Source organism: Chelon labrosus, assembly GCF_963514085.1.
Source record: "Chelon labrosus genome assembly, chromosome: 8".
In the NCBI taxonomy this organism is placed as follows: Eukaryota; Metazoa; Chordata; class Actinopteri; order Mugiliformes; family Mugilidae; genus Chelon; species Chelon labrosus.
Genome location: NC_140358.1, coordinates 1,457,632 through 1,473,341, shown reverse-complemented (window position 1 = coordinate 1,473,341; position 15,710 = coordinate 1,457,632). Strand labels below are relative to the sequence as shown.

The window sequence follows — 15,710 nt, the reverse complement described above, 5'->3', positions numbered from 1 at the left end:
GTGATATAGAGTGGTCTTAGTTTTGCGTCAAGACAGTAGTTGGACAGTGACAGACAGTTAACAGCTAGCACAAAGTTATACACCAATTACTATTTTTTTTTGCACTTACCATGCAGATGCTATGTGGTTTTAATTTAGTTCAGAGGTGAAGTAAATAATAAAACTTTATAAATGAGGGTGGATTAAACCATAGCATGTCAGTATACTGCAGCCAGCTCTATCTCGGTGTGACATTAATATCTGTTCACCTCAACGTGCCAATGACACGAGAGCAGTCTGCAGGTTAGCCGAATTAAAGAATTAGTTCTTTGATGCATTAATTTATTAGTGAAGAAGTAAAGACACCATCACATTTCCATTGAAATCTCATTTAATTAAAATGAGGAACCATTCCAGTAACGCGTAACACTGCAACGTTCAATAAAAGGCATGCATAAAACAAACCACACAAGTCCAAACAACATAAACCTGCTCTAACACAAACATAGAAATTTTCGAACTACATATTTTTTAAATATAACATCAATAACACAAACCAACAGAAACACTCCTGGAGTGTTCATGGTTTACAGCACAAACTGGCTGTTGAACACCTTCTGCAGGACCTCCTGGGCTGCAGCCCTCTCAGCCTCCTCTACTACAGTGTTGAGGTTGGGTCCTGGCAAGATCATGACCTGCCCACTGAAGGGCGCTGCGATCCCAGGGATGTGCACCTTATAGGTGTAGTAAAGAAATCCATCTGGCCCAATGTGGCTGTAGTACAGATCAAAGATCGGCTGGCCGACCCCAGTGACCTCACACACCTTCCGAAGGAGCGTCACAGGGGACCCCGCAATTCCCGGTTGGCCCTGAAGGGAGGAGCAGCTAGGAGGATGGGGTTTGGTGGCAATGGGTCCTCCTACGGCTCTGCAGAAACCTGGGGAGATGGAGGGAGGGACAGCCGGGCGTGGAGGCAGGACTGAGGGCATCAGGATTTTCGGGGCATGGCGTGGGGGTTTCGGGGGTGATGGTAGGCCCTTCGGGGGTTTCTGAGTAGACCATGACTTGTCAGGGTTCACCATCTCTGATGAATGCCAATTGACTGAGATGTTCAATCCATAAAGCCTTTTGAATGCTGGAGACAGAATATATATATTTTTTTAATTTGTTGGAATTTGAAATTTCTGCAACATGTTAAGGTTGCTTTCTCACTAACCACAAAACAACAAGAAAACATCTCCACGAGGTGAGTTCTATGAACCACTTACCATCTGCTGGACAGTGAAATTCCTGACAGTATAAACTTAATCATATTTTAATCTTAATTAATCTTATTTTATATAGTTCTGAACGATATTAATATTGGCAAATGGATATGAGTAGGTCTGTTGCATTACATAGCAGCTTAAACAAACGCAGAAAAAGGTGATGCAGTAGATCGCCTTTAAATGAGTTGTCAATCACACACACACACACACACACAATAAACCCTCAACTGAGGATCCTCACACCACAAATGAAGAAAAAACATTTGTAGATCAGGCTAGCAGAAATCCAAACTGTTCTTCCTTTGCATAGTATTTATAAGAATTATCGTATATCACCACATAATGTAAATTATCATTACTTTATATTGTCAGTCAAATGTAGATGAGACATTCCAAAAGCTTCCAGAAGCCCTTTTTATCTTTGTGCCAAGGAAACTACATCCAAAAAATAGAAATAGAAAAACAAGTGCCAAGTAAGGATTAGACTGGTACACTCTCATTATCATATGCCTGTCAAAGTCCACTAACAGACACAATAGCACTGAAACACACCATCAACATGTCCAGGCTATGCTGGCACATAAAGGGGACCAAGCTGCAGCGCTACACCGATGCCCATCAAGAGAGGCTCTCTTACCTTCCACCAGCATCTTCTTGGCTGCAGAAGCAGAGTAGTGGGATGAGAAGCCCACTATAGCAGTTGTCCCCTCTATACCTGGCCCGCTCTTCAGGGCCACTCTCTCCACCCCGTCTGCCAGCAAACGCAGCACCTTAGAGAATAAGTTACCAACAAGACATTTTTTTTTATCCTCAGAGCAGTAACAGTCACAGCTGTTCTCACTGGAAGGTGTCATTTTCACCATTCAAGTCACAGAAATGAGAAACTCCTGTTCCGTTTAATATAAACTTTACTCACACTCTGTGGACCTCCCCAAACCGCCGGTCAAACAATCTGGGAGACGTTCAGTCCCATTCAAAAAGCCGGAGAAGCCAATATTGGTGCTGGAATTGGGCTTTATTTGTGTACTGTCTTTATTAGTTTTCACACACATCGTCTGATCAAGCCAATCTAATCTACAAAATGCAACCTGTTTCACAGATAGAGTAGGTGGTCTTCTTATTTTTTATTGTTTTGACAATGAAGGAATGTTTTGCTTCCCCATTCAGCTAAACAACAAATACCTTTAGCAGGTCCTCTGGCTTGGTGGTAGTCGGGAGAGCTGAGAGAGAGAGGTGTCTCTTCTCCACGCTGCGGTTGACACTGAGGTGGAAGCCAGGCTCCAGCATGTAGCCGTGCAGTAGGTGGATAGCCTGGGTAGCTACAGCCGAGGAGCCATATTTGGCGTAAGCAAAGCCGCGGTTTTGACCACTGAAGTTCATCATAAGCCGAAACTCCCAGAGTGGTCCCACAGAGCTGAACAGAGGGATCAGCTGGTCCTCATAGGCATCCCGTGGGATGTGGCTGATGAAGACCTCGCAGCGAGCTCCTGGGGTAGGGCCGCTCCATACTGACCATGTAATGGAGAAGAGATGGGGTAAGATGATCATTTGCTTGACTGAAATATGATAGTAACAGCAAAGAAAATGACAACACTGTGTTGAATTGCTGCTCATCTGTGTAGGAAGAACTGCTTACCAACATTACAGAGGTGAGCTGCACATGTAGTTACAACCATGTAGGATGTATTGTTAGGATAGAGCATGCCGTTTGTAGCCACATTAGCAGAATATGAGTTTGGTAATACGCCATTCATATTTTATTATGGGGCGTGTTTCAACCGATACAGAGAGGAAAAACAATAATACAGTTGCACACAATTGGATTGTTTCGAACAAACTGAACACTCAGATGATGTGTATGACTATGTTGTGGTCCATCACCACACGAAGCCCACCTAAATGATTTGATCGACTTAGCAGATCTTCACCGAAACATAATCAGTTCCAAATGGAGGGACTCTAGACCAACTTTTCCCCTACAAACACTTATGGGCAGGGCTGTTGGTCTGGCTCCAATGCTATGCCTTTTAATGGTTTGCACTTTGAATGGTGGGACAAACATTTTGTGAAGTTATCAGTGAGTTCATCATACTGAAACAATCACTGGGCTTTCAACAACCTTTAGATATTTACTTATATGACTTGTGTGTCTTCTAATAGATGTGTTTTCCATCTGCAGCCAACTAAAGAATTTTTTTTAAAGTCTTACAGACAACATTGTTGTGTTGTTGTAAACACTGTATTTACAGCTTTTCACAGTGCATTCAGAGTTATAATAGCAGCTTTACTTTGCGGACTCACCACAATACTGAGAAGAATTTAACCATTGGCCTCATCATGTTAAGAGTCTTAATACATATAATCCCCAGTGCTTAATACATATCAATGGCAGTCACTTTCTGTCCTAAAAACGTTAATTAATATTTTCATGTCTTAGTACAAGGGCCACTGCAGAGAACAGTCTGCAAAGCCTCTCTCACCCTCAGGTGGTCCTCCATACTTCCTCTGACCATTAACTTGAATCAGCTTTGTGTTTGTGGTTTTCAGCCAGGTTTCTAGGGCCTCCACCCGCTCAAGGTTCAGCACCTGTGGTGGAAACAAAGTTGGAACATCTCTGTGACAGCATTTTTGCAACAAACAAAACACATTAAACTTACTTATGAAAAGTTATTATGTTTCGCTTGTTGACCTCTGCATATGAGATACTGTTGCAGTTGTGCTCTGTTTTCAGGAAAACATGAGGTTACTACTGCAGGTTTATAGCAGCATTACTGCAAGTAATAAGAAAAAGAATCAGTAACATCATAACAGCTATTCCTTATCTCAACTGTCGTAGTGCCTGAAGCCTGCAGCAGGCGACAGCAGCTGCAGATGTCTGTCTGCTCACTCGCTTCTCCCTCTGACACCGTTTGAGGAGATATATAACACAGCTTCCTTTGGAGACACTGAAAGCTGTGCACTGCTTTTATCACATAGGCGACTGCACAACACCGAAAATCTGAACAACTGATTGAAGAAAGTATTCATACACCATCAGTGAGCATGGAAACAGATGCCAAGATGAAGTACACTGAATGCAATGGAGGAAAACTAATTCCTCTTAACAGCAAGTTTCAGAGCTAAGTTTGTCCCAAAAGTCCACAGACTTCTGTGACAAATCATTCCAGTTGTTGGCTGTTGTTGGACCAAACACCATTCAATTATTTCAGAACCTCTGGAGAACTTTGGTACTAAACATGTATAATCCTAGATCATACATTGTTTCCAAAACAACACTTCATGCATTGACTTTTATATTTCTGGTTTTCTTCTGATTCCATGTAGCTTCTAGCTGACAGATGCGCTAAAAGGAGCTCCTTCACTGTTGGGCTTAGTGTTTTTCTTCAAGACATGTGTCTTGGGTTATCTGACCACAAGTGGACAGTTCAAAGAATGTGTCTTTCTGCAGACCAAACCTGTGATTTCTCCGCTCATCAAGACCCCAGCTGCACTGTCAACTGGAGGATGGATGCATGAATATGATGCTGGTTGTTTTGATTTTGTTTGTTGAGATGATTTCTGTTATGTTAGATTATTTATTAACAGAACAAACTAATCTAATTAATATAACAATATGATTAGTAATATTTGAGGCCTAACATCAACAGGTGCTAGTTTGGACATTGATCATTTAAGAGCATATTATACATACCTGTCTTTTCTGATAATGCTGTAATTCAATTTAAGTATATGACACCACTATTATTTACTTCAGTGCCAAAGCAGCGAAGGACAGCTACTGTACCAAACTTTTACTCATAAGTTGATCATCTTGTAACAATTTCCTTTGTGAAAGGGAAGGCTGTGAATCAGAAAAGGCTAGCTACAATTACAAGTGTGCACTTTAAAGCTAACATGTCAAAAGTTGTAAAGAAATTAAGAAGAATTCCACCCAGTCTGAAAAGAAAGTTTGAAGACATGTTAGACACTCTGGTTTGGATCTTTGTGGAGAAGAATTCCAGCAGCTGTTAAAACCTTGAGGAACAATTTATGGACCAAAGGATACATTTCTGGTGCAATTCAAGAGTGAGAAAAACAAACTTCTGGAATTACAAGGAGCTTTTTGGATCGTTGAGAGGTCATGCTGGAATGACATATGGAATCCACGCAGCTCTAGTGCTGCTGTCATTAAAATGCAAGAAGGCCGAGCTCTGAAAAGTTGGGTGCTGCAAACAAATGCGATATTGTTACATTTTTCATTTCTAATACATTTTGGTATTAAATCTGAAACAAATGTAAACAGAAATATCTTCACTAGTGGTCACACACACACAGGCCTACAGATGTGATACTGTATACAACAACATGGGATGTGCACCATGTAATAATATGAGATGTGATAAGCTACATCTAATTGAGATGAAGCTTATTGCCAAAGTGAACATCATGACTGTCACAACTGAATCTGATAATTTTCAAATGTGAAAAGATACACTGAAATACCCAGCACAGAAACACCACTGCTTGGACTGGAGTTTTTTGTTGTTGTTGTTGTTGTTTTTTTAACTGTAAGTAAGACGATCATTTAAGACGATCATCAAAATAACTTCACCTCTGAAAACAGGTCGAACGTTATAATGGGTGTGTCATTTCTAGTACAAGGAATAAAACTGTAGAACAGTGGCTGGGGCTTTATTTCTGCAATCAGCGACAGGTGGGAAACAATCAAGCGCTGTGCAAAGAAAAACAAAGAAAACTCCAAAACAAAGTTCAACAAAGACAAACATTAGCGCGAAGAGCAAGCGCCATCGCGGAGGCACTTTCCAGCCTACAATGTAGCCAGCCATGCGCGCGTTTGTAACAACTAATTAACTAGTTGTGACGGGCGCCATTACGGTTGCCGCCTAAATTAGACAGCTTTTTAACTCTCCTTCGACGGGCCGACTCCCGTCGACTTTTCAAACAACCACACTTAAATGTCAACATGCAAAGAGTTCACGGTAGCAGAAGGTTACCTGGAGGTTCTTGCTGTCCATCATCTCCACCGAGGTTGTTGTTGAGCTCGCACAGACAGTGATGCAGATGGTGGTCGCACCTGGAGCCGCCTCTCCAATCAGCTACCTGGCAACGCTGAGGGGTTTTGGGTAAAAAAAAAAAAAAAAAAAACTATTTATTTATTTAAATTTAATTATATTTCTACGTTCTTAATTCATCTTTTTGTAGTGTGCAGGGGTAAAAAATTAATGAAGTAAAAAAATACACCATTGGGACCGTTATTTTTTACTTTTATTTATTTATTTATTTTAATATAATCATATTTCTTTGTTTTCAACTTATCTTTTTTTTGTAGTGTAAATGGCTTAAAACATAAATAAAATAAAATAAGAGACATACAATCGCGACTAAGATTGACTAAGATGTCTTTGACTTGTAGACTTGCACATAAAGTGGTTTGCCTGATAATAACATCAATGCAATGTAAACATGTAAAGTAAATACAAAATACACACCACAAAACGAGTACACAATTTTGTGGTGTATTAAACACCACAAAATGAACTTTTATTTTTGAATTGGTTGACACACATGTAATATATGAAGAATTTCACAAGATGTCAGTGTTCTATCGTGTCTGTTTTCACTTCAGGGAGACGACTAATAGCACAGTTAGCCCTGCGATAGACTGGAGACCTGTCCAGGGTGTACCCCGCCTCTTGCCCGATGACAGCTGGATAGGCTCCAGCTGACCCCGCGACCCTTCACAGGAATAAGCGGTTACAGAAGATGAAGATGAAGAATAATAGCACAATGAACGCACAACAACATACGGATATGAAAGCATCTTCTGTGATATCACTATCCTGAATATGAAAACGGAAGCACTTCATATCGCCTAGGTAGTAGGCTACGGACTGAACGATAATGGCCACAGAATAAAGGTTAAGGATAAATTAGCTCTCTAGCTCGTTTTCAGTTCCTTCCCAATTTTTAGCCATATGTCCTGACAGTGTTGTCCAGTAATTGTTATCTGTCTTCATAGATCAAGGCTGAAATCTAGACAGCCGTAAGCCTTTAATCACTGTATGAAAAGACCAAACTACAGCCACATTTAGGAAACAGTGCTAAAAGCTTGATTAGAAAAAATAAACAGTCATTTTGACATATGCATATGCTTGGGTCTACAACTTGTAAAACATAATTAACTCATTAAGCCTTCAATGACTTAAGATTTTTTTATTTATTTTTTTATTAGGGAGGTGGTAAAAAGCTGATATTCAACAACTTGTGGTAACACTCAAAAAACATTGGCTCCTCTAAGAAACTTACTGAAGGTCTGAAATGAAGTATAAGATGCTTACAATGTGTGAAAGGCTACACGGAGATATGAAAGAGCTTCCAGTCTGCAATTTCCAAAGTCTGAAACTGCAATCAATGCATGTCTGTATAGAAAGGTAAACCCCCATCTAACTGCAGAGGTACGACAGGAAGGTGTGTCTGATTCAGGAGCAGTGAAGCACCGTTCCACTGCAGCACTAATGCACAAGAAGATCTACACGGAAGAGTCACCCGGGGGAAACCTTATCTGCCACTCATCATGGTTGTGGGAAAAAAAAGTACTGTGAACAGTGTGTTTGGAGGGAAAGGACATGCAACAATTAGTGTTTGATTTTCTTCTTTCTTTATGTTACGATCACAAATTGTTCACAAATGTTTCAAACCATTGCGGTTTTATGTATGTTTAGGTCTGAGGAATGCAAATTAAAGAATAAAATTTATTAAAAAACAAATTAGAATAAATTATATTCAGTCCCAGTCTTCTGCATACTGCATCATTTCGTTATCTGTAGATTTGTTTTATTTAAGCCAGAACAATAGGAACTAATGGGATTTGACAAGTTTCACTGTCTTCTTTATAAAATCCTAAAACTGATGGATATTAAAATAAATCTGCTAATTACCAGTGCATTCATTCATTTGCTTTTTTCATGTTATTGTCATTCATCTGTACTGTTCTGCTCTCTTCATCTGACTGCAAATGTGTTTAAAGTTTTGTCAGTTTAATTAATTGTGTGCTTTGTTCATTGTCTCATTGTATACTGTATTTGCTATGTTGAGAGCATCACATGAGTCTGGTCTTTTGTCGTTGTGTGATTTATTAAGTTATTTATAATTTTGTCAGAAATGCCAGAAGTGAGTGAAAATAACAACACCAGTATTCACCAAAAAACAAGTTAACATATTTAAATTCCTGCTTTTGTCAGAACAAAGTCAATAACCCTGAGAAACTAGCAAATATTCCCATAGTATTAATTACAAAAAAAAAATAAAAAATGATTCTGCTGACTTATTTACTAGATTTTCATCTGAGCTATTTGTGTTAATTACACAGCCATCTCTGTCCCTTTCTCTCTATCTGTGTGTGTTCTTGTTTTTATTTAGTTGTGTGGGCTACAGTCTTGTGGAATACCAACATTGGGGGGCCATGTTTTTGAGGGTTTAAACATGTGAAGGTTAAGGTTTTAGGATAAAGGTTATGATTAGGTTATGGTTGAGTTATGTGTTAAGGGCTCGGGAATGCATCATGCCAATAAAAAGATAGAAACACGAGGTTGCATGTGTGTGTGTCTGTATCCATAATTAGACAACATGTTTATGACAAAGATACTTGAAGGAAGAGGCAGGCACACAGGGAAATCTCTAGTTTTGGTGGACTGAGCACAATCAGACTAGAAGCTGAATGTAAGCTTCATCGCTGTAGAGCAAAGATGGGTGCAGTCTTGATCCAGGACAGGCTGAGACTTTTTCAAATCATGTTTTACATGTAATTTACACTTGTCTGATTACAGGGGGAGGTGGTGATATTATTCAATTTTATTTATATAGCGTCAATAACAATACAAATTGTCTCAAGACGCTTTACAACATCCAGTCTGAAACCCGGCCTGAAACCCCCAGAACAAGCCTGAAGGCGACAGTGGCAAGGAAAAACTCCCTTTTAACAGGAAGAAACCTTGAGCAGAACCCAGCTCATATGGAGGGACCCATCTGCCTAAGGCCAGCCGGGTAGAGACAGAAGAAAGAGAGAAGAGAACAGCAGGAGGAACAAGATAAACATACATCTGTCATAGATACACATATCTGACTAAAGCATACACGTAGAATCTGATAATGATGCAGATACAAGATATAGCTGAAGATGTTACATGACAGTTTGAGAATATAAGAGGAATCATAGGCAGGTTGGAGAATTGTTCATTCAGGTACGAGTGGGTAACTGCAGGAGGCCATGAAGACTGGGCAGGCTGATGAGACCACGACAACATTATATGTGGACAATCGACAGAAATACAAATAAATATCCTTGAATGTGCTTAAGAATTAAGGAAAAAGACGTTAATGAATTAGTTTGACAATAATACATGTTAAATGTTTTCTTTATTATAAAGGTGTCTGTACATTCATGGTACATCACAAACAGGAACTGGTAGCTTTAAAAGCATCATAGCATAATCATAACATTTTCTATAAACAAAAAGAACAACAGTACTTACTTGAAGCTGACATTGTTCTTTATCGCAATTCAGGACTAAGTTGAATCAGAGCTATACCAGGCAAAGTGCTGTGTCTGTGTCAAATCCAAGACACTGATCAAGACTGATGCTTTCACTGTTATAGTAGTATAGTTATAGTTTACATCAAATGCTGTATAGAAGTCCAACACAAAATATAGAGCTTGCATATGAATCTATGTATGAATACTATGCCAGATGAGTATAAACAGTGTGCATTGAACTTTGACCCATTTGCTCATATCCATCATATTCCCTAGTGACAAATCTGATTATTGTTAATAAAATGTCAGTTTTAATCTAACCCAGGAAATACAACAAAACTGGTGTGTAGCTGTGAGTGGGCCCAGGTGTCGCAGGGCAAGCTACCAAGTGTAATTTCCAAATCTTGAACTGTTCCATTGTCAGTTTTAATGCAGGACCTTTCCCTCCATTGAAGTAGCTATTTTTTTAAAGTATACTAATCTGAATGCTTCTTACACCACTGGTTTATAATATTATTTTTTTCTGCATATATTTTAGTTCGGATATTATTTTCTAATCATATACATAACCTGTGTGTATAACACTTAAGGATCTCTGCACACACAGATTACATCAAATGTCTGACCTGATGACATTCCAGCCGCGTGTCAGCGAGTGCTGTCTTTCAGTGTCCATGTGTGGTGAGAGTGAGTGCTATCAGAGTGTCTGCACTGAGAGAGGAAGATCTCTTGCTGTTCAGTCAACTCCCCGTCACATCTGCACATCAAGGCTCCACACTGCTCCCACAGCCGGGCTTCAGCTGGTAAAAAAAAAAAAAAAAAAAATCAGTTTACCCACGTCTCAAATGTTTTATTCAGTAACAACCGTCTGTGCCTGACAGTTTCTGCATGTGGCTATGTGTGTGTGAGTACAAGAAGGAACTTGTGGGTATATAACGGATTCTTAAACATAAGTAGAATTTCCCAAATAATCAAATATAATGATTCTGTTTTGGTGTCCAGTAGAGCTTACACCCACAAATTTCCCTCTGCATGCAATTAGATAGTCCTACAAGCAGTCATTCAACCTCATGGCACTCAGACGACGTGTATGACTATGTTGCTCTCCTCTTCTGTCCATTACCACATAGAGCCTGTTAAAGTGATTTGATTGGCCAGGCAGATCTTTGTCGGGGCGGAGACACTCCTGACCAACTTTCAGACTGCCTTCCAGGCTAGCTTTATCCAAATGTACAGTATGTACCAATTTGTTTACTTCTGTCTCTTCTCCCTCTTTTACCTGTGTTGCCTAAAGCAGATTGGTTCACCCATGTGAGCAAGGCTCTGCACAAGTTATTTTTCTGGTAAAAAATATATTTCTCCTTTCCACCACTTCTTCAGTGCTTGCTCTCTGGGTTTTAGGCTCTAGGTTCTATAACGTTACTTGAGACCATTTGGATTTTTATTGATGCTAATGCCGCATAAAAGTTTTTGCAACCTTCAGAATTGTCTGCATAAAAATGACTCAAAACATGAATGGATTGTCCTGAAAGTAGACAAAGAAAATCTAACATAATCAAACAAACTGAAATGTTATATTTGTGCATTTATTAAAATAATAATAATAATAATAATTTTAACTTATTTCTTAGTTGCAAAAGTAAGTGAACACTTGTTTTCAGTATCTAGTGTGAACCTGTGCAGCAAAAACATCAACTCAATTTTTAAACTGCTGATCAGTAGTAATTTTAGGCCTTTCCTCAGTCCAGAACCATTTCAGTTGTGAGAGGTTGGTGGGTTTCATCACATGAACTTCTTGTTTCAGTCCCTTCCACAACATTTCTATTGGATTAAGGTCAGGACTTTGACTTGGTCATTGGAAAACATTTTGTTCTTCTTTAACCATTCTTTTGTACAACATTGTGTTCCTGAGGTTGTTGTCTTGCTTCATGACCCAGTCTCTCTTAAGATTCCGCTCATGGACAGATGTCCTGACATTTTCTGTTAGAATCTGTTGGTAAAAATCATTGGTCCATTAACCCTTTATTGGACAAGTTCCCATGCAGTGCATCCAGCATTCACAGCGATTCACTTCTTCCACATTTTATTATGTTACAGCCTTAATTCCAAAATGGATTAATTTTCCCACTCAAAATTCTATACACAACACCCTATAATGACAGTGTGATTTTTTAATTTAATTTAATTTTTTACAAATGTAGTAAAAATAAAAAAACTAAGAAGTTACATGTACATAAATAATCACAGCCTTTGTCATGAAGCTCAAATTGAGTTCAGGTTTATCCTGTTTCCACTGATCATCCTTGACATGTTTCTGCAGCTTAATTGGAGTCCAATCACTATGTCCCAATGAGCACCATGGCCTCCATCTTCTGGAAATGGAACAACCATCTATGCGGCAATCCACCAATCAGGCCTGTATGGTAGAGTGGCCAGACGGAAGCCACTCCTTAGTAAAAGGCACACAGCAGAGTTTGGAGTTTGCCAAAAGGCACCTGAAAGACTCTCAGACCATGAGAAACAAAATTCTCTGGTCAGATGAGACAAAGATTGAACTCTTTGGCATGAAAACCAGGCGTCATGTTTGGAGGAAACCAGGCACCGCTCATCACCAGGCCAATACCATCCCTACAATGAAGCATGGTGGTGGTGGCAGCATCATGCTGTGGGGATGTTTTTCAGAAACAGGAAGTGGGAGACTAGTCAGGATAGAGGGAAAGATGAATGCAGCAATGTACAGAGACATCCTGGATGAAAACCTGCTCCAGAGCGCTCTTGACCTCATTCTGCAGGACAACGTCCCTAAGCACACAGCCAAGATATCAAAGGTGTGGGTAAAACTGCCCAAAGATAGGTGTGCCAAGCTTGTGACATCATATTCAAAAAGACTTGAGGCTGTAATTGCTGGCAAAGGTGCATCAACAAAGTATTAAAAAAAAGGCTGTGAATACTTATGTAAATGTGATGTCTTTGTTTTTTTTTATTTTTAATACATTTTCAAAAAAAAAAAGTTTTTTCACGTTGTCACTATGGGGTGCTGTGTGTGGAATTTTGAGGAAAATAAAAAGGAATACAATCCATTTTGGAATAAGGCAGTCTTATCTTTCATGTGCGCTTTTCATTCTTGTTTTTCTTATCACTGTACCTCTTTATCTTTGCCTTTTCTGACAACAGGGATCTTTTTCTTTTGATAGAATAGCACAGTTGTTGTTCCACCATTCAACATTTCACCGCGTGGGAAAAGCTACACATAGTTACGTCAGAAAACAAAAGCACTGCCCTCTTTTTGTTTAGGGAACTTATTTCTGTATGGCGCAAATTTTGCGCCATACAGAAATGTACTAACACTGTAATACTAACACTGTAGCAACAATTAATGACAATTAATGTGACTATATATGTATATATATACATATATATACACACACACAGGGGTAGATCACTTTGACTTGGTTCGCAGAGGCTTATAGGAAACCAATTTATACACTGATGGTGTTGTTATTGTAAAACAAAGTCTACTAAAACTCTGGTATACTGCAACATACAGAGGGGTTTATTTGGTGCAGATTTCCTTTATAAGAATTAAGTGAAATCATTTGCCAAGGGCTTCAATGTAACAGAGGCTCATTCATACATAAATGTCCACTTCAGTGTTAAATAGCTACATTTTTCTTTTTAAATTTAAACTGCATAATGCTTAACAAAGGGAAATGTTTCAAAAACCCCTGTACTAGACGAATGCACAGTCTGTTTTTACTTGCTGATAGTTGCCTCTTGATGCTGTTCGACAGTTTTCACACTAAAGCCCTTTTTTCATTAGCAGTCACAGCAGATATTTTTTTTGCCACAGAGAAGAAGGTAAGTGTATTCTGACCATGGACACATTTACGTGGCCTTGAAGAGCCGGCAGGGATAGCAAATACAAAACACCCCCATGGGACCACTTGTGCACAGCTTAGGTGATTGTGGATAGTGATGTGAGTTTCCAGATAGATTCTGTTTCTCTGTGTGTGTAATGGATCTGCAGTGTGTTTCAACAGCTATTCAAAAATGTTTACTAGGTAGGGTAATGGGAGAATTAATTACCGTTTTTAGTGGAAAGTAATCCAGTAGTAGAAAGTGACTTATTAAATTTGCACTGTGACTGGACCTAAGTACAGTTTTGAGATGCATGTACTCTTCTACGTGCTATGTTTACCCTCTACTACACTACTTTGGTACATTTTCTGGACTGGTTGGTTACTTTACATGAATCAACAATCTTATAAAACACCACTGGCAATTAGACCTGTGGCTCTGGTTCATTTTCCATACATTCATTCATTCATTCATCTTCTGTACCCGCTTATTCCTGTTAGGGGTCGCAGGGGTCTGCTGGAACCTATCCCAGCTGTCATCGGTCGAGAGGCGGGGTACACCCTGGACAGGTCGCCAGTCCATCGCAGGGCTAACACACAGAGACAGACAACCATTCACACTAACATTCACACCTACGGCCAATTTAGAATCACCAATGAACCTAATGAGCATGTCTTTGGATGGTGGGAGGAAGCCGGAGTACCTGGAGAGAACCCACGCAGACACAGGGAGAACATGCAAACTCCACACAGAAAGGCCCAGTCGGCCCATGGATTTGAACCCGGGACCTTCTTGCTGGTGCTAACCACCTCACCACTGTGCCGCCCCATTTTGCATACAATCTGACTTCAAATAAACAATAGTACTATGGATTGACAGTTAAGCCTTTCCAAAGGCAAGTGGACAAAATCTTTAGCAGGCAACTGAAACTGCCTGGATGACTGAAAACGAGCTGATGGTGAATGTCTGTGGCCCTAGTTTTTCTGATGTGTCCCACACTGTTAGCAGTAGTCATACACATGCCATCTCTTCAGGTGATTTCAGGTGATTCAGCATGCTGAATCAGTGGCAGACCAGGTCGACGACAGAGATTCTTTTGATTGGTTATTTCCTTTTATCCAAGCACAGAATGTATGTGCCAGCTGACTGTTGACTGTAGTCTTTGTGATGTGTTCAAGTGCAACTGTCTGGCCCAGACACAGGCAATGCAAGGTAACGTCAGACTTCATTTGTTCTTTGATGTCGGTTCCAAATCAAGTCTTAAAGGGAGGTTTGAGGCAAGCTTAAGTCTGCTATCACAACTAGAAACTGAGGTACAACACAAATGCTGGAGTCAGGATAACAAGTCGGGGGAGATATAATTGTTTAGGACCTTCTGAAAGTCTGCTAGAACACGTACTTTCATTCTTATGTGCACTGCTGGTGCATAGCTGTGCATGACAATGAAGAAGTGTCATCTAAGTGAATGCAGCACTACAACAATCCCTACTATGACCATAACTGAAACCAACAAGCAAATATTTGCCACAGCAACAGTGATCCCTTACACACTCGGCTATACGATGAACACCGATCACAAGTAGCAGTGTCCTTCAAGAAGAAAGAAGTTGGAGGCTGAGATCGGCGCAACACTAGAAAAAAGTTAGACAGCTATCAGAACTGCAGATAGGAATGACGGGACGGAGAAACCTAAGAAGTACAACAAGTTGTTAATACCCGAGGCTGCCAAGCAAAGACTCATAGTCCTGGCTACCCACCTGAAGAGATACACTAGAGAGGTAGAGTCAAGGAGAGGCTTGTGACTGAACAATATTGGAAAAACATATGGGATAAGAAGATGAAGCATCACACGACACTAATATGCAGTGGCTGGTTGACCTGAGAGCGGACCACAGCAGCCTCCTTGAACAGTCCATTAACCATCCCAAAGGCAGACATCCAAGAAAGGGTCGCAAGTCTGAAGAGCTGGACAGCACCATGCCCTGACATGATCCACACCCAAAGAAGCTAACTGCTAGTTACCAATCTAGTTGCAAGGAACAGCAAATGGGAGCAAAGCACCAACTACTAGT

The 15,710-nt window shown here is 40.0% G+C and overlaps 1 protein-coding gene across 1 annotated transcript; it reads right to left on the bottom strand.

Annotated features, from left to right (window-relative positions):
* Window positions 1-67: 67 nt before the first annotated feature.
* Window positions 68-6,290, bottom strand: dnd1 (DND microRNA-mediated repression inhibitor 1). Its single transcript, XM_084550167.1, has 5 exons — window positions 6,242-6,290; window positions 3,728-3,833; window positions 2,430-2,755; window positions 1,885-2,017; window positions 68-1,114 (listed from the first exon to the last, which is right to left on the bottom strand). Exons 1-5 carry the CDS (start codon window positions 6,263-6,265, stop codon window positions 567-569), a joined length of 1,137 nt encoding a protein of 378 aa, XP_084406293.1. The 5' UTR covers window positions 6,266-6,290; the 3' UTR covers window positions 68-566.
* Between the last annotated feature and the right edge of the window lie 9,420 nt (window positions 6,291-15,710).